General features: G+C 44.6%; 1 protein-coding gene across 1 annotated transcript in view; it reads left to right on the forward strand.

Annotated features, from left to right (window-relative positions):
- Positions 1 to 13,645, forward strand: part of slc41a2b (solute carrier family 41 member 2b) — a gene marked incomplete at both ends in the record, with an annotated part of 28,485 nt that extends 14,840 nt beyond the window's left edge. Inside the window, 3 exons of the mRNA XM_079235763.1 lie at positions 2,137 to 2,268; positions 2,394 to 2,542; positions 13,460 to 13,645. Coding sequence (XP_079091889.1) covers positions 2,137 to 2,268; positions 2,394 to 2,542; positions 13,460 to 13,645 — 467 coding nt within the window. The remainder of the gene's footprint in view (positions 1 to 2,136; positions 2,269 to 2,393; positions 2,543 to 13,459) is intronic.
- Between the last annotated feature and the right edge of the window lie 6,743 nt (positions 13,646 to 20,388).

A 20,388-nucleotide genomic window follows, 5' to 3' on the forward strand; every position in this document is an offset into this window, starting at 1 on the left:
GCTGGTAATGCTCCAGGAAGATGTCAGCAGGCCGACAAAGAGACAATAGATTGATTTAAGTGGACGTCGCCCCGAGGTGGTGGCGGCGTCTGATTCGATTTACTCGCACCACAATAACAGGTCTGGTTTTGTAGGTGCTGGAACACACGTCCTGCTCCTTGTTCTTCTGGTGTTTATGTACACAACGCTTCAGTGACTGAACGCAGACCCGTATTGAGCATCTGTTTCCCCGCTGCACTGCATTGGAATGATGCATTATGATTCTGAATAAATAGACGTCTCTTTTCTTCCTCCAGTTTTTACAGATATAAAGGCTAAATAAGGGGTTTCTTCTCCTCTTTTGAGCTTAAGTGACGCCCACCTTGTCAGCTACTTTGTCGCTGGTATCTGTATGTATGTGAGCGCTCCTGCAGAGCTTAGTCACCAGACTGTGTACGGGGATGAAAGCCGCAGGAAGTGTGTGTGTGACTAGCTGAAGGGAAGGTGTGAAGCTGCAGTATGTGAATGTAAAGTGGCCCTGCCGGTGTTTCGTGGGTACAGATGGCGTCCCACGTTCTCTCGACGGTTCATCTGCTCCACGAGGAACACGACTTTGATCCCTTTGCCTCTCTTGTGATGGGAAGCTTCAGTACGGCTCCAAAGCCTCTTGTCTGTTTAAGTGAAATCAATCATTTTTAGAGGCCTGAGACAAGAGGAGTCTACTCAGAAAATATTATTTGGTGGAGCAGATTTGAACAGCGAGCTATTTATCTTTCTTTAGAGTCATGGTTGTGTTCAGGCCTCCGCTGCTCCATCAAGCCTGTCGTGTTATCATGAAGCCCACACTGTCACTAACTGCACTCAGGGAAGAAATATGGACCATTTTTGGAAAAACTAAAATATTTCAAAGCGAGACACAGAAGGTTCTACAACATGCATTGGAAGGATGAAGGATATATCCAAGTGAAGCTCTAATTTAAACCGAATATTCAGAAAATCTGCAATAGAAAATGCAAATGTTTGTGTTTCTATCCACTAGTGTTCTGTGAATATTAGAAGTTGGTTCATTTCGATGAACGGCACTCTATTCATTCAGTCTCATTCCATTGCTCTTTTAGCGAAGCGCCAACTTTTACACCTCAGCCAAACTGTTTTGCAAATATATATTTCCCCAAGGTTCCTACTCCGGTTATAAAACCGGTAAATCGGAACACACTGTTCACCTTGTGATGGCAGGATGTGTGCAGGTGTAGCTATAACATTACCGAGGGCTCCGTCTCAGTGAGAATAAGAAAACCTAAACACAATGCAGTTGTTCTGAATGGTATCTAGAAGGCGTATTAATATCCAAAGTAAATGTCACTTCAGTCTCTCCTATTGGATTTTTTTTTTTAACCATTCATTCATATTTTTTTTTTTGTAAAAATCCTTCTGGTGGATATATGTATTCTTACCAGGCACAGGTGTGGGCTACTCTTTGTGTCATTCAGTTATTTGTGTTCGGGCAGCAGTGGTTAATACAGGGTTCTTACGCTCATGGAAAACCTGGAACAGTCATGGAATTTTAAAATGGTTATTTCCAGGCCTGGAAAAGTCCTTGAAAAAAAAAAAATCCCAAAAGTTTAGTCAAAGTTATGTAAATGTGTTATATTCATGTGTTCATGACGTTCATTTACGCTGAGTTTGAAATAATTAATATGCTTCTAAAAGAAAAGACTCAAAATATAAGCAGGCATACATACAGGCATCTATATAAATGTTTATTCTTTTAATCAAATTATTGTCTCATTCATTTGAGTCATTTAAGGTTTACTGTATGCTTTGTATTCTCATTGTTAGTTTAAATACTACATTTACTCACTTTTTACTGTTTACACCCAGATTTCACTAAATGTTTGTCATGGACATTTGGTTTAAAGTCCTGGAAAAGTGTATGAACCCTGTTAATATAATTCCTGTGAAAAAGGGATTCATTAGTGCGCAGCCCGAACAGCTGGTGACGTCTCTAGAAAAGAGAGGGAACCCTGGAAGTGCAGTGTTGGTTGGTAGCCGTTCTTCATTCACCCAATGAGGGAATGCTAACGAATAGCCGCGTTTACCTGCCTTTACTTTGTCTCTCTGACCTCACCTGACTGAGTGCTCTCCCGTCTCCTGCAGGCATCGGGGGAAACCTGGTGGCTATTCAGGCCAGCAGGTTCTCCACTCACCTGCATTTCCACTGCGCTCCTGGGGAGGTTCCCGACGAGGCCAAGGGCTGCTACTACCCCTGCCGCACATTCTGGGGTAAAGGTGAGAACCCCACACGCCGTCTCACTCTCTTAATGTTTACACTCAGACACGCCAACGATTTTTAGTTATCGAGCCATTCAAGTTTCTCCAGTATTCACCTGTAAGCTCTGTTTATATTTCCTCAGGAGCCAATCATCGCTCTGCTCAGGTGCTCCTCCTCCTGGTGATCCCCGGTCACCTGATTTTCCTCTACACCATCCACCTGATGAAGAGCGGACACACCACCCTGACCCCCATCTTCATGTCCGTCTACCTGGCTGCCGCCATGCTGCAGGTGAGCCGTGTGCATGCATTGCTCCTTATTCCACACAAAAGACTTGTTTTCCAGCATCCAGAGTCTTAATATAACCGTTATGAATGCTGCTTTAAAGAGTTGTGTTTTCAAGATGACTTTGACTACAAAACAACAGCTCCGTCTCACGGGAGTAACCGCAACCCGAAGTCTCCTTTTAGTCTTCAAATATTATTTTGACATTACGCATATAAATGTGATGTTGATGGCCAATAAAAAAAGTGTCTGAGCAGCGGCGATGCACTCAGCTGTGTGATGATTTACCGGGTAAGAGTCGTGAGGGAGGACTGAGAGTGGCGTTAGCAAATAGGGAAATAGTCCCTGACACCACGATGTTCCACAAGTTCTTTTAGTCTAATAAATAAACAACATAAACCTGCAGAAGGTCAAGAAAGGAAATGTTCTACCACCTTTTCCACTTCCAAAAATGTAACCTTCTGAATTCACTTTTTTCTCTCTTCGAGATGCTTCATTCAAAGTCGACAGAAACTAAATACAACCCACCGAAACCGTCTTGGTTATTGTTTCCACTGACCGGCTTGGTTGAGATACACCCTTAATTCAGCGTGTTAGATGTGAAAATATAATGTTTGACCGAAGGAATCTCACTTCTGTATGTTTTAGTTTTGGTGGTAGTTAAGATAGTTATGAAGGAACGACTTGATGGTTATGAAGGTGTGTGTCAAGGTGTGGAACAGAGAGCATTTACTGCCGTGTTCTTGTGATGCATCGGATGAGTGCGTTGCTGGAAAGGATCCCTGATAAACCTTGAATGCAGACGTTGAACATTAGGATGTGATCCTGGCCCTGGAGGCCCTGGAAACCTTCCAAATCAATTAAGCTCTGAGCAAGAAGAGCTGCTTTTAAGGGGCCTCAGTCCCAGATGGATTATCAAATGGCAGACGGGCCCATGCAGCTCTTCCACGTCTTTATATTTACAACCACTAAAGAGAGCACACTGGATTGATCGCATTTAAGAACCTTAAACACCATTTTGCTTTTAGTTTTTTTTAAATGTTGGACTTGGTTTACAAGGCGGGTCACGCTGCGAGGCAGAGGAGACGCCGCGTGGCAGAATAATTCATGAACTTCTTTCTGGTCTTTGTTGACCTGCGTCTGGGAGTCTGAGTTCTTTTGGGAGGGTTCCTGTGAAGTGACTGCAGGAAGGGTTGTTTATTGAAGCATGCCGCAGGAATTACTCATAGACTTGTATCTGCTTTGTCATCAGTGTTTTGGAACAGACTCAGCCTCATAATTAACGTCCGCTATTCTAAGTGCTGCACAAAATATGGAAGTGTATTTAGTAGTTGTACTAACTGTAGATCATAGTCGTCACCGATTGGTTTGAAGCCTTGAGTTTGGCGTTTTGGTCGTCACCTTGATGAGTCGCCGTATACGGAGCTCTGATAGAGACCTGTCAATCACCTTAGCCCCGCCCTAAAGCATCCCCTGCTTTATGGTCTGTTTGACTCTAAATGACCATAATTTACTAAATGAACATCATGCTGTATTGAAGAAGACTTGAAACTAGAGATTGAGACATAAACTCATGTTTACAATGTTTACTGAGGGAATACATCAGAGAAGTAGAGTCATTTATATAGACTTCTATACAACCAGAGGAGTCGCCCCCTGGTGGTCAGGAGAGATAATGCAGCTTTAGGAACTACGTCTGCAGCTCATTTTTAAAACTGCAACATAGACAAATGCTAGACTTTGTATTGAACTCGAAAAACCTCTTAATTTTTTCTCGAGATGAAAATCCTGATCAAGACTCAAGAACGAAAGCAATATTTCAGGGACACCTTGAGGGAATATTTATCACATTTGGCATAAGCGTCCACCTGGAACTCAAGGTTGAACTGATTTAGATTTTGGAGGTCAAAGCTCAAGGTCATGTGACTTCACAAAATAAATGTTTTGGTCAGAATTTAAGAATGAATATGTTAATTGAGACAATTTTGCACAAATATCTAATAGGATAAGATGTTGATGTGATGATATTTTGGTCAGATGTGGATATAAATGAGTTTTCAAGGCCAATACAGAAACCCCCTGATGGGAGAAGAGAGTCTGGAGCAGCGACCATGCAAAGGTAAAAGGTACGGACTGAGAAATGTCACCAGTCTCGATACTAGTTTGAACCCATGGAAACAAACAAAAGTAAAACAATAGACTCCTTCATTACCCTTTGCTTGTCACTAGTGTTTGTTGTTGAACATTTAGCATTATATTTTATGTCACTGTGAACATTTTATGTCCTGCAAACTACTTTATTTAACGAAGTCTCGCCAAATCACGAGCTGTGACTGCAGAGTTAGTGAAGAAACTTCTGCCAAAGCAGGCCCTCTTCCAAACCGCTCCACTCTTCCACATGTTGATTTCTGCACTGCCCATCTGTATTCCAAGTATATTCCAAACACTGTGATATTGGAAATAAAAAAACAGGACTCGAAGCTTATTGCTCAGGTGTCAAACATGAGCCGACGCAGCTCACTAGCGGTAGCGGTACCTGCACTAGTCTGGATTGTACTTGGGTCTGTGGTTGAGTTGTAAACGGGCGATGTGGTGAGAGCTGAAGGTCGTGACACCTGAAGAGGAGATGGCAAAACAAACCTGTTTCTGTCTGAGGATTATGAGCCGGGTGCGCTTGCCTCTCCACCTAGACTCCAACCCAGGCACTAATGACCATAATAAACATTCTGCCTCTCATCAAATCGCCCGACGGTAAACTCAAATGAGCTCGACTGTAATTTACGAGCCCCGACCTGCACGGGGAACATTCATTTGAATGATTTCCACGTTTGGAATTGGATTGTTTGGGAAGTGGGTGAGCGTCTGGACACTTGAGTGAGGAGGACAGCAGCATTAGTCGTGTCTCTCTGTAGTCCCAGCCGGTGTGGCGCATTACGGCGTGTCTGCAAAGTGGAATCACCGTACCCATGCCGATGTATTTCAGCCAATGTCCCGCTGCAACCCCAAGCAATGAAATCAATGTTTAATTCACACATGACCTGCATTTCAAACATCCAATTGCCTGAAACTCTCATCCATTCGTGATTGAATACATGCAGACCTTCCAGTGCGGCTTCAGCCCGACATGGGGGCTCTGTAGCAGCGGCCCAATTCAATAATGTCACAGAAAGAACTGTAACCGTCTGTTTCTTTAATAGCAGGCGATAAGCGTGAATTGCACACGCTGCGGTTTGATAATGCTCCATTTACAGAGAAAGCCGCAGAAAATTAGGAGAGAAATTGAAACGTTTCTGCAGCTGGAGTGGTGGAGATGTCTGAGCGAGGCTCACGGCAGCTTCCCCGCGTGGGGAGAGGAAGGAGGCCGTAGAATTGACTCGAGTTCTGCATATCTTGGCATGCAGTGGCTGGTGATTTGCACAAATCAAGAGTTAATAATAAAAAAACTGAAGACTTAGCAAACAAGAGTAGAACACACAGCTTAAACAGTGCTGTATGAGCCCACAGCATACGTGGACAAAGAATGAGGCGACGCTCAATAAACCGAGGCATCGTAGTGAAGAAGGTGTCACAGAAAGAAAGAGAGGGAGAGAATACTAGTTCCACAGTTTGGATGTCAAGAAACTCTGAAAAAGGGGTTCGTAAAGTTTCCCCCTGATGAATATGCATTGCTATACATTTATTAATACTGAGGTCAGAGGTCATAAGGCCGCTGCACATTAAGATGCAAAGCAGTCACGTCTGTGGTAAAGGGACTTCTGCAGCGGTGACCATCTCTCGCCCTGAAGCCCAAACCTCATTATGAGCGGCGGCTGGGTATCAGACGGTATCAGCGCTCAGGAGTCCTGCGGCTAATCTGTCGCTTGATCTCTCGACTCTCAGCTGAGCTTCTTGGTCCTCCGTACCGCTAAAAACACAATATGATCCATCCTAAAGATATGGGTGTAGTTGGCAGAGCCCTCTCTTCCTCCACAGTACGATGCTGGACCGCTATCAGGTAAGGAATCCACATCTTCAGCGGATGTGTTTTTCTCCACCTGCACTCTTGGCGAATTTAATTAAAAGGTAACCCTTAAGCATAAACAAAGTCAAAATCAGAAAAGGGCAGGAGTTTAGCCCCGCAGCTGGTTTGTTTAATTATTCAGCCCATGAATTCAAAAGACTTGCTGTGAAAGACGTGACAGATTCACACTGACTTTTAAACTCTGCACACTGGCGTCGGCTTTAAGTGAAAACATGGTTGCCGTTTGTGCTCACCTTGTCTACGCAGTTATTTGATAATGAAAATGTGACATGAAGGAAGAACACGGCACAAAAAGAATCCCACACTCAAAACAAGTGAACGTGCTTCACGTTTGTCTGTGAAGCAGATGCACGTGCAGCTGCTTCTGCTTCTGACTAACGGCAGGATTTACATTTCAACTACTGCAACAAATACAAAATAAAGCTCTGTGTGGTCCTGCTTTGGCACGAGAAGACACACAGTAGGTTGTTTCATTTGTTTAGAACACGCAGCAGAATGCACCACTTGAGTTGTATGATCGATTATCCTTTTTCCTCTCCACTGAGGCGTATCACATTCTCCGTCTTTTCCTCTGAAAAAGAAAAGTGTGACTTGAGCAAAGTGTATCCCAGCCAGACAAATGTTTAGATTTCGGTGATCCAGGAGACGGCAGATGGTGCGGAGGAGGAAACACTTGTAAATCTCAACAAGACGTAGATTGAGAGTTGGAGGTTCGCTCGAGTAGAGCAGCAGAAATGAGCTGCGGACGACCAACTAGAATCCAGTTTCAAAACCGGATGTGTCCGGCTCGGATGGAGAGCAGTTGATGATGATGATGATGATGATGATGTTCATGTATGTTCATGTCTCACTTTGGGAGGATACAAAGAAAAAGCCACAATAAGTTAGGGATGTATTTAATGGCGACGTATTGATCCGCCTCCACGGTGATGTCCTGCCGCCACTAGTCTGGTCGTTATTCTATCTTGGACGGATAAATAAATAACAATATAAAAATGCTTGGAAAGATGACAATCTGACGATTATGACAGTTTTCCAGCTTCTGGCTGTGATGAACGCCGACTGTTTAAAGAAAACATGCTTTTCAGTCCTGCTGCTGGGTTTTGGGCTTCAGTTAATACATCTGGGCGCCTGCTCGGGTCACGGCTATGTGCTGGAAACCACTTCTACACATTTCATTTATGTTTCACGAAGACATACTATGTAAGTCCTGAAACCTCCTCGTTGAGTAAGTAGTTGTGTAGCAGCAGGAAAAGACTTTTGAAGCACTTATTTTGTCAAGTATTCAAGTTGTTCCTGAGCTTCAAGTCGTAAACTAGAATACGTTATTAAACAATATTGGATCAGAAATGTGAAAAGGCTTGTAAAGGTCAAAGGGTTTTTAAAGAGTCCGGTCGATTCTTACCTGCACTGTCCTCCAGCCGCCAGTAGGGGGAGCGGCTCCTCGGAGCAGGGTTTAGGGTCGTACTTACGCAATAGTTGATTTAAACAAGAGGAGACTTCATGTCAGCGAGAGCAGCTTGAAACGGGGCTTTATTTAAACCAATGCACACATCATATATGAGATCACGGATAATTCCATACACATGAGCTCAGGCTTAAACTCTCACACAGACATTCCTGGCTTTCTATAGTCAACAGACGACTCTGCTGTTTACCATCAATCACTGAGGGGGTAATGAACGAGGCTGAGATGACTTCAAAGAGTTTCATCTCCCCGTATTCTACAGGTGTGTGTGTGTGTGTGTGTGTGTGTGTGTGTGTGTGTGTGTGTGTGTGTGTGTGTGTGTGTGCTGAGCCGTCAAACTCCTGATGCATGGAAGCAGCCCTTCTGAATCTCATGTAATCTTCTCACCACAACCTGAAGCAACACTTGCGCAGTGCAGACCCTGTGTGTGTGTGTGTGTGTGTGTGTGTGTGTGTGTGTGTGTGTGTGTGTGTGTGTGTGTGTTGAAAAAAAAACGTCATTACATTTTTCGGACTTAATAAGCTAATGTCCAATTCTGGACAGGATTTACAGGAACCGGTTATTTGTTCCCAAAGCCGACACCGAGTCCGATGCGATAACATATTTACCTAAATAACACGAGTGCCGTGCTCATGAAGGCACGGTCATTTAATTATGGTCATTAAGTTAATCGTTGCTTAGTGCCGGGTCAAAAAATGAACTCTCTCAATGATTGGGCGACTGTGGCTCAGTGGAGAGCAGGGTCGCTCATCGGGGTGTGAGTGATGACGTGCAGTGTTAAAGCGCTTTGAGACTAGAAAAGAGATGCACCGTAAAAGTCGGGTTACAAGCCGCTCCTACCTCCGGTCAGTGTCCCCGCTGTAGCAAGCTAGGAGCAGCGCTAGCGCTGCTGCTAGCTCCCCGCTGCTGCTAGCTCCCCGCTGCTGCTACTGCCCGCGTCCCCTCTGCCCAAGTCGGGTGTCGAGCCGGGGCTGATCCCGCTACCTTCGGTGGTTGTCGGGGAACTAGCGGAAGTTGGCGGGGAAGTTGGCGGGGAACTAGCAGAGCGCTAGCATGAACGCTAGCTGTCTACAGCAGGGAGCTAACGGGGACACTGACCGAAGGTAGTAGCGGCTTGTAACCCGACTTTTCCCGACTTATCACCATTGATTTTGTTCACTGAGGGACGAATTCACACAGAATCCGTTGCGGCTGCTGATCGCCCCAACTATCCCCCTTCTCAGGGTCATGTCACCAAAAGACACGTAGAGTTTTAAGCATAAATACACTCACGTCCTTTCTTGCATCCGATTGCCGTTATCCATGTGGCAAAGTATAAATGCACTTGAGGGGCGACAGTCAGCAGAGTTTTTTTCTCATGTATTTCCTAAAATGGGTGGCTTTATTCATTTAATTAATTAAGATGTCCCTTTTTAAATGCGATTCTATTATCACCAATTTGCTAAAGACGCTATCAGTGCTGATCTTTGTGAATTGCACTATTTGCAGAGTAAAGGGCCCATTTTGTTCTAAATGTCTGCCATGACCTCATTTGAATACGTGCAGATGGGATTGGAGCTATTTGTTTGTTCAAAGGTACTGAAACACTAGGACGGTAACACAGTTTCTTTTTGGCTTGTTTGTGCACGTTTAACGTCAGAACTCATGGTCCATCAAACCTCCTGTCATTTTTCAATTTCATTTAATTTTATTTTGTAGAGCCCAAAATCAAAACTCCCCCCAAAAAAACCTTTAACACATTTGGACACAGGGAAAAGCTCACTGTGGAGAGCCGGGCTATGAGAAAGGAGAGCAGCTTTGCAGCTGATTGGGTTTATTTCACCAAAAATAAGCTTGGAACGTTCCTGATGATGATCCGGTCACATATCTAGCTCGTCAAATGTTCTTTTCCTAAGGGGCAAGTCCAAGTCCCAAGTCTTAATACAGACAGTAATAGACAGTAAAGAAGTTTGTGAATATGACTTTGCGAGAGGTGTAGGAGAATGATTAAAGATGCCAGAAGAAAGAACGTTTCCAGAACGCTGCACACGTCGGAGCGAGGACCTTTGTCGGTACTGGTTTTGGCCGGGCGTCTGTCCAGCTCTGTTTGTTAGAGCCGGAGGAGTCGACCCACTCGGCTCTCGGTCCCGCCGCCTGCGTAAGTGGATTGTAATTGGCGAAATTGACACGGAGGCAGACGCAGGCGAGCGTGGCCGTCTCAGAACATCAAACCGCTTTGTCTCGCAGACACTCAGACCTGATTAGGAACACAGACGCGGAGGGCGAGGCCGCCTGATGGAAAGCCACGGTGTTTTATTTGTCTCCTTCATTTGTTTTGCCAAAATGTGGGAATGAGATGCATCTTAATGCTTGAAGGGCCGACGGCCTGAAACCTCTCTCAGGTTTCTCTCCGTCTTTGCTTCTCTGAGGACTGCTGTGTATCAGTGGTCGTCCTTCAATCAGAGGATCGGCGGTTCGATGCCCGGCCCCGCTAGACCATGTTGCACTTTCAATGTTTTAAGCATTTATGAAATCAGTATAACAGAACGTGGTATGATTTAAGTGATTTCACAGATAGCCTGATTCATTCTTTCTAAGTTATACATTGAATCAAAGTTTACATTTATTTGTATGTACTTTTTGAAACCCCTGTAAATACTGGTGTCAGGAAAACCTGCCTGAGCAGGAAGGTTTGGGACCTCCCGAGAAACCTGAAACTTGGCCATGAAGATCTTACACCATCATTTCCCGAGCGACAAAGGAGGCCCAGCAGAGCTCCTGTTTCCCAACAGCAGCTGATGCCGTTTGGGTTTAGATCTGCTCGGTCAGGCACTTCTTCATGTGTTGTAACTGTGCGTGGGATTAGAACTTCTCAGACTTGACGCTCACGAATGTTCACTGATAAAAGCACTTTTAACACGCCTGAGGATTTCTTAAAGAAGGACGATTTGTTTTTAGAAATGGGATGTCTTGAAAAATCTGTACTTGAGTACAAATCTTGCAGCCAAACAAACAGTTTACAAGATATTAAACCCTTGTTTCTTTATAGTGTATGTCATACTTGACTTGTTTCTTTACAGGGCTCATACAAAGGCAATAAAGTAGACCATGAATATGAGTTTAGAGTCCACTACAATTCCTCGGCATTGAGGAGGTTGATGGCGTTGTTCCGGTTACAGTCGTCTTCTTGCGTATTCACAGTAATAATGACAGTTTACAAGCTGGTTTCAGGCCGTCATGATGAATCCTTGTCAGACGCTAGCCGGTGGGTTCCCAGTTTGTGTTGGCAGAAGAAGAACGATGCCTATCCAACTCTTTGACGTGATTGGTCGATACTACTCGGATCACAAATGGAAACCAGATCGCTTCCGGTTAGAAACTTGTCCTGTTGCTTAGCATAAAGGTCGGGTTACAAGCCGCTACTACCTTCGTCAGTGTCCCCGTTAGCTCCCCGCTGTGGCCAGCTAGCGCTCCGACAACCACCGAAGGTAGCGGGACCAGCCCCGGCTCGACACCCGACTCGGGCAGTGGCAGCAGCAGCAGTGGCCAGTAGCAGCAGCAGGGAGCTAGCAGCAGTGCTAGTTAGCGCTGCTGCTAGCTCTGCTTTGTACACTGGGGACACCCACCGGAGGTAGAAGCGGCTTGTAACCCGACTTTTAAGGTACTGATTCTGCATAGCAACAAGATGTTCTCAGTGTATAGTTTATATAGATTATGCTACACGAGGCTGTCGGTCGTCGGGTTTAAAAGTTTAATAGTGCGCCCGGACGACGCGTTCATCGCGCCGCGCTGCACGCCGTTGGGCAGGAAAGAGGATTAGACGTTCCATCTCAGAAAGTCTCCCGCATCCGAAGACGAGTGGGGCTGTCAGCAGGTTATCAGAGCTCATGCATTAGTGTGTTCCTCTAATGAAATGATATGTTGTCGTAATCAATTATCCCCGCTCCCTCTTGATACCATCCCTGCTGCTTGTGTTCCCCGGCATGTTAATATCTTCCGATGACTGCCGTCCTTTTTTTGTTTTTAGAATGTTTGCACACAACTCTGGACAGCCCATTTCCCCTTAAATTATAGACTCGTCCTTATCTTTTAATGGACTTCTCTTTTACTGTCGGCACGGTTGGCTCCATGCGTGGAAACTTGAATTATGAATAACTCTCTTAACTCGACTCTCGGTCTGCTGCTCTGTTCATTACTCCTCGTCCTCTGTGTCCGCGCTACAGTTTAAGTGTTTATGCCTTTCTGCACAGCGTTTGGTAGCACTGGTTCCTCCCAGGCTTCTTCTTGTCGCCTCCGTCTTGCTATTCTTTCTTTTCTTTGTACACTCAGACTGCCTCTCCTTATCCTCTTTTCTTTTGCCATATTATTCTTTGGGATTGCCATGAAAACGAGTCAAAAGGAACAAGAAAAGAACATAAATGAATCAGGAGTTTCCAGATTCAGGCTCACTTCTACAACATATTAGTGACAACAACAATAACCATTCTTTTTTATTTGTATCCGCATTATTGTCATTAAGAAGAGTTTATAGCCAAGCTAGTGGCTCTGTAAGGCTCATGGTGCTTTGAGCGAAATGCTAACGACAACATGCTAACATGCTCACAGGTACAATGTTAGCAGTCAGATGGTTCGCAGGTGTAACTGTCACCATGTTCGCCCTCATGGTTCAGCCCATAGACTGCAAGGCTGGTACTGAAACTAGTGGAGGAAACCACCTTGACCCGTTGGTCGCCATCTTGTCTTTTTGGAGCCAGATGTGAGAGCGTGACTCTAGGGAGGGATGCACATTGCTAGACATTTGACATTTTGGGAAATCAGCTTATTTGTCATCTTGGAAAGCAAGAAAGAAATCAACCAGCCAGTTCCTCTGAAGCTCACTAATGAAATGATTGCCTCTGTGTTGTATGTTATTTGTTCCTACCAGACCAAAGTGTAAAAAGGACTCTTACGTCCCAGACTTTCTTCGCTGAGACAGTTTGAGACCGTTTGCCAGACAACACGTGGAAACACCAGGATGTTACCGTTTCCAGTCTTTGTGCTAAGCTACATATTTTTATTTTTTTCCCCTGTGAAAGGGTTTTACTATCTTTATTGGGGGAGTTTTTCCTGATCCGATGTGAGGTCCCGGGACAGGGATGTCATGTGTACAGATTGTAAAGCCCTCTGAGGCAAACTTGTATTTGTGATGTTGGCTATATAAAATAAACTGAATTGAATTGAATATTTACCATGCAGACATTAGAGTGGAATCAACTTACTCATCAAACTCTCAGCAAGAATTAAAAGAAGTGTTTCCAAAGCCGCCGAACCGTTCATTTGAAGTGATTGATTCTGACCTCCATAATGGATAGCTTTAAATGGATGGATGATGTATTCTCTGCCTGTTCTTTCCGAGTGAAATGACAGCGGGGGCCTCCCTCAATATCCTCACAATCCTCCTGTCTGTCTCTTCCAGGTGCTGCTGCTGCTGTGCATAGCGGACTGGATGGTGCACTCGATGTGGCGGAGCGGCAAAGATCCCGACAGTTTTTCCATCCCGTACCTGACGGCTCTGGGCGACCTTCTGGGCACCGCCCTGCTGGCGCTCAGCTTCCACTTCCTGTGGGTCATAGGAGACCAGGACAGCGACGTGGGCGACTGAGGCCTCTGACCACGAGGCATCGGCGCTGGCGGGAAGCCGCCCACCTCTGACACCCGACGTCTCACTCCCTCGAGCCTGTGGGAGCGTGGGTGCCCTCTGTCGCTGGCCAGCACATTCCTCCGCTTCACTTCACTGAATCCACATGAGGGTTTTGGAAACTATTTTCTGCTCTTGGCTTCTTTCTTTTTTTATATAACACACAAAATACATTATGTTCCATAAAATTAGACTGTTCTCAGCACAGATTTTGATCTGCATAGTTTGCATTGAAGCACTTGCATATGTTATTGCTGGTCTTGCTAAGAGGAGCAGAACCTCTCTGCTGCTGCGAGGTGCTTTGCTGCCAGCCAGGCATCATCGGAGGTCTGCTACTTAAAAATATCTTTTGTTGGTGTATATTTTGGGGCTTTACCACCCACCTTGTCACAAACTTCATTACCTGCCTTGTGTGTTGCGGCTTTGCAACATCCAGTCAGTGGAGGGACACAGAGACGGTGGAGGTTCATCCCGGATCGACTGAACAACCGCTTTGAGCTGCCATGTTAGCCGGTCTACCAGCAGTGGATTTGTATTAGCGGAGAAGTTGACGTTTCTTCCCCTTTTCATGTGTCTGTTTTTTCTTTTCTTTTTTCCCCAGTATCCAAATGTGCTCTTTCCATACAGAACAGTTCTAATTGTCCCTTTTTTTTGTATTTAGTTCTCCCTCTCTGTTCTCTGCCAGGCTGAGGCTGGACCGTTGCTCCCAGCTGCAAGGAAGCGACCATGCACGGACGCGTTTCTGCAGCTGTTTTTTTAATTATATATATATATATATACTTATGTGTTTTCAAACCTGCCTCGATGGTGGTCAGGGGTTCCCAACCCTTTTGGGAGACCAGCAAGTAAATGAATTCCAGTCTAATTCTACAGCTCTCTATTCTGAGTTTACATGACTTCTTCTGCAGTGAATGATGCTAACATGGACCGAATTACAAAAAGGTTCCAAATGAAATGTATGGATAATGTTAAAGGTCTTTTATTTCAAGACTGCCTGGTACCCAGCTGTTGAGAATTGACCCTTCACTAAACCCCTTGTCCAGTCAACTGGGCGTGTTGGGTCTGTACAGCCAGCTGTGGACTTCTCCCCATGTTGAAGTGCTGTAACGGGTGCAACATTGTTTTTATCTGCTCTAAGGCTAACTAGCTAGCTAGCTTACGACCTACAGTAATGACTCAGTCTGGGTTGTTATAACCTACAGTTGTATGTTGCTCTGTGGAGTTACAGGTAACATTAAAAAAGCCCCGTTCACGACTAGCACTTCCACTGTTTACGTGATTTAATCAAGTTTAGTCCAGAAACGTTTCTAGAGCTAGCGGCCCGGTGGCTAACACATGGTCAGTGGTCATCCTCAAAGCTTTTGCTTCCCTAACAGGAATAAGTAAGTAAGCTGAGCAGCCAAACGGAGTTATGTTAGAATGAAAATGTGATCTTTTATCATACCGACCAACAAGGGCAATAATGTATTTATTTAGTGTTGGTGTCTTTTAGGCCACAACTAGTTTAGTTTGGAGAGAGAATGTCGCTGAGCGCTGGAACAAGACTTTGGCTTTTAGCTTCACGTCACCGGCTTCCATTGAAACTGACCTGGGGCCTGTAGCATCAGCCTCAGTATTCTAGCCATCATTTCATCAGCTAGCTAAGACCGACTCATTCATTTAACGTTAGCTGAATTAGCTCATTGAATGTCAGCCATCAAAATCAGCAACAGGAAGTAAGAGGAGGCGGGCTTAGTGAATGGTCAATTATTGCTTTAGGTCAACCGATCCACAGATGAAGTCACTTTGTTTGTATCTTGTTATCTTTTCATCAGCCTCCTGATGTCAACAGCCCCTCTCTGAATCTCCTGCAAAACAAACCATGAACTCTTCTGTGTTTGACGTCCGTGTTCACCGTCATTCATGTCCTTCTTTTGTCCGTTAGCCCCCGAAAGAAGAATCATTCCACGGTGGATGTTGGCACGCTGCTTACAGTGCATGTGTGCATAGACTCTACACGCATGCGCTCCACCAATCAGCCGTTTCCATGTCAGCGTGGGCTGGTTTTCTCCTTACTTCAGACCGACATATCGGTGTGAACACGACCTGATTAAACACCAGATTTTGGTTATTTTTTCAGATTGATGTGTTTCAAACGTGAGTTCCAGATGAAGCCGCCCGACTATTCAACGTGTCTATCACTCCCAGAGAAATGACATGGTTCTTACTTAAAACCGACCTCCCTAAATCCAACCTCCTCCTTAGTCTCAGCAGCATATTGTGTGCACGTGAACGTTCTGATCAACTCCAACATGTGCCTCTTGAGATTCACTGGTTAACAAGGTATTTCTCTCCGTCACGCCGTTATTGCAATTTTCTTTCTACAGCATTGTAATACTGCGCAGTTCCTTTTGTACTCACTTTTAGTTGTTCGACGACGACGACGACTATTGTATTGTTAAGGAGTGAGTTTCATCCCGAAGTGATATCATTTTAATTGCTGGCATGAAGCTATTTGGAGAGATCAAAGTTGTCAGATTCCAGAGGGAGACGTACATTTGCTATTAAACCCTTTATTTGTGTTTGTGGCTCATTTGGGCCAAAAGCGTCTCAATAAATGTCCTTTGATGAAAACATCTCTTGTGGTTCTTTTGGTGGAAAGGAGACTCACATTGAGCAGAAGTTAGGGTGTAAATGAACGCTCTTGATTTGAAGTAATCCCCAGACATCACCAGCGTGCTCCACAGTCTCCATGACAACGCGACCAGGCAGACCGCTTCTCTTGGCCGCAACGTTTTGGGAGAACATGCATTTCTGCTCGGATGTCACACATCAAGACGCTCCATGGGAAGAACACAACTTCTCTCTTTCACAAAATAATTTAGATTGTTTGGCAAAAGGAGTCTTTTAATAAATGATTTTTTTTTCTTAATAAAATAGGGTTAGAAAAACGTTCCTGGTTTTAAGATAAAATAAGATAATCTTTTATTAGTCCCGCAGTGGGGAAATTACAGGGTTACAGCAGCTCACAAGTAAAGATACAAATCAAGTAATATAAATAAACAGTAAACTAATAAAAACAAGAACAGTAAAGAAGAATATTAAATATACAGACTGAATATTAAATCAAATAAAAAGTATATAAAAGTACTTGAACGTATTGCATGTATTAGATATTGCAGGTGAATGAATTAAAGTGTTCAAAGTGTTCGTGGCGGTAATAAAGAGGTATCTGATCAAATAATTAAATAAAACCATTCACATGATTTTACTAGGGGCGACTTTCATTTAATATTTTTTCATGACAAAAAAAGTTTGAGGAAATTTGCAGGTCAAAGGCCAAAGGCGGCCGCGAAACCGGATATCTGGGTCTGTCTGCTGGAACCTGAGCTGGAGGGGTTTCTGGTGAACCTGTGTGATCGGGGGCTCTGGAAGTAGGGGAACTCTGAACTATACATTATTTAATTTGTACATATTATTAATTTATTCATCTTTTAAAAGGGTGCCACTTGGGCAGAAAGGCCTCACCGTTCCCGCTTCAAAGAGACCGAACATCACTTCTGTCTCTTGAATAAATAGAATCTGTGGGCGTGGACTCACGACCTCAACCATTGAAGCGTCTCTCCGTAACTGAGCATCAGAGTTTCCTCCGGAGGGATCTGCCGCAGCGTGACGAGCTGCCGTACCTCGTGAGCTGATGAGCAACTGATAAAAGCGCTGACGTCTGCAACTGTGTGGCTTCTCATGAAAACAGCCTCATGTCAGCGTGGAAATAAGAAACTTCAAAGTTGGGTGTCACAAGGTGTGTCTTCCTTGGAAGCGGTTAGAGGCAGTCGTAGGATCAAAAGGGAAAGGGGTACTTAATATGAGTGCATGCTCTCAATTCAGTCCTGGGTTGGATATCAAATGGATTTCCCATATCTCCTTAAACATGGCGAGAAGCATTCCAACACATCACAACTTACCTCTCATCTGATCAAAGCCAAAGGAGTATGTATATCGCTTATTCATGCTTATGGATTGTCTGAGTTCTTCAGATGAAGGACTTTCTCTGGCTCAGGAGGTTCGTATCGACTAATAATAGCAGGACATCTAAAAACACCTGATTATCAGAGCACTGAACAACCCATTCCAGGCAAGCATACGGCTGTGCATCTTCATTATTAAGGGGTGGCACTATCATTATTATATTTCAGTTGATGTATGAGCTTGTGTTGTTGATTTTAACAGCACCTCTGTTGGTGTCTAGACGGCTCATTTTTAACTAGGTCGATGGGACGCTAGCTTGATAAACCGAGCTGTGGGGTTCTTTTGGGGGTACGGTCTGCCGGCTCAGCAACAGTGATCTAGACACGACCAGAGGGCGTGTGGAACCTAACCCCCGCATCCAGCCACCCTTGGGGCTATTAGCAGTATGGTAATACGGAGCCTTGGAGACAGACGGGGGGTTCTCAGAGCTCGTGAATCCCACAGCACCTCCCTGGGCGCTCAGGAAAACAATTGATGTTTCATGCACCACGTAATTGGAAACAGATTTCTCCAGGGGCCCGTGCGTTTTGCCAGTGGAGCCAAAATGCATGTTGGAACAGTGTGTCACAGTTACAGAACACAGGGGCCTTAAAGGGCACCAGGAAGTAAAAGAGCCAAAGGTTTGTGAGCGGGGAGCTGAGAACAATCCAACCATCACCCTGTCCCTTATGGTGCTCACAGATTCATGGGGCATTTCACGTGACATAATCACCCATTTGTACAATTACATATATAATCAACACACAACAAGACACGCAGAAGACTTCTTGGAGACCGGCAGTGCGAGGTCACAAGGGGGCAAATACATCCGGCTGTTCACGTCGGCTTCCAGTGTAATAAAGGATAATGTCTTTCTTTCTTTCTGGCCAATCGGAGTTGGGAAAGCTGCCTTTAGAGCTGGTTTTAAATACGGCCTCTACCGCTGGTTCTGAAACGTATCCATTATTCAATTTAGTTATGAAGGAACAATTCTACCAATACATCTAATTTACCGTAAAAGCCGGGTTACAAGCCGCTACTACCTTCTGTGGTTGCTCCCTGCTGCTGCTGCTCCTGCCCGCGCCCCCTCAGCCGGGGCTGATCCCGCTACCTTCGGTGGTTGTCGGGGAACTAGCGAGAGCAGCCAGAGCTAGCGAAGAGCTAGCGAGAGCAGCGAGAGCTAGCGAAGAGCTAGCGAGAGCAGCGAGAGCTAGCGGAGAGCTAGCGAGAGCTAGCGAGAGCAGCGAGAGCTAGCGGATCGCTAGCGGAAGTTAGCAGGGAACTAGCAGCAGCGCTAGCTGGCTACAGCGAGGAACTAACGGGGACACCCACCGAACGTAGTAGCGGCTTGTAACCCGACTTTTACAGTAATTGTATTGTTTCATCACCCACTAACAAGGTTGGAGGAAATTGTAACTTAATCAGTCAAGCTTAGTGTTATTTCATCAAAGCAATCTATTATAAGAAACACCAATAGTATGATGGCTTGCATGATTAACTGCATATACACAATTGCGTTACCCAGATTGCCAAAGGCACAAGCTGTCAATCATCTTGTAGCCCCGCCCTAAAGCATCCCCTGCTTTATGGTCGGTTTGACTCTAAATGACCATAATTTACTAAATGAACATCATGCTGTATTGAAGAAGACTTGAAACTAGAGATTGAGACATAAACTCATGTTTACAATGTTTACTGAGGGAATAAATACAATTTCTCATGGACTATACAACCAGAGGAGACGCCCCCTGATGGACAGTAGAGAGAATGCACGTTTAAGACACTTAAACTTAAAGCATATTATTATGCCATAAAAAATGTCATAGTATATCATACAGAAATGTCAAAATGTTCCTAAGCTCACAGCATAATACAATGTGTACCCTCAGTTGTGTCAAATTGCAATTACAGAATTGGCAGTTATGCTCAAAGATATATTAAAACCTTGATGGACATTCACCCTTTCCTGACGTTAATATTCCTTTGTAATACTTGTTCTATTTTCACTGTAAATATGGCTGTAATTGTATTCAAAGAACTAGTGATGGCGAGATGAAGCTTCCTGAAGCATTGAAGCTTTCCCTCCAATTGGTTCACTCATGTGCCGAAGCTTCATGGAGCTTCATTTGCCAAGTGGTCAATACATGTAAAACAAGCAGAGTGATCATAACGACACCATGGCTTTGGTGTGTGAAGCTTTAAATGTAATAAATTATGTTTGTGACGCCAATACATCAATTATGAACTTATTAATATTGTGTGTATCTTTATGATATATTAGCGGGGTCAAAATCAAAACTCGAAACAAATTGGGAGAGGGTTGTGATGTGACTGTGGGTCAGGGGTTAGAATATCCGACTTTCAGTCAGAGGATCGGTTTTTTGAGCCTCGGCTCCGTTAGTCCATGTTGATGTGTCCAATTTTTTAAGTAAAAATAAGAACTTTTCCACAGTGCTGGGCTTTTTGAGACTATTTTGCCTGCTTTATGAAATACCCTTTCACAGATACACATGAAGCTGGGTACAGAGAGGAAGGAGGGAATCCATTGAGTTTCTCTGCCCCTTATATTTCAAATCGCACGGCAAACCCACGAACCATGTTCTGAATCACGTGGTCCGACCGGCTCAGAGGCTTCGAACGTCACCGCATACGTCATCGACACAAGCCTCAATACGCGCTTCACCAAAATCTACCTGATTACTCGACACGAGCATCGAAGC

The sequence above is a fragment of the Taurulus bubalis genome (genome assembly GCF_910589615.1).
Source record: "Taurulus bubalis genome assembly, chromosome: 20".
Lineage (NCBI taxonomy): Eukaryota > Metazoa > Chordata > Actinopteri > Perciformes > Cottidae > Taurulus > Taurulus bubalis.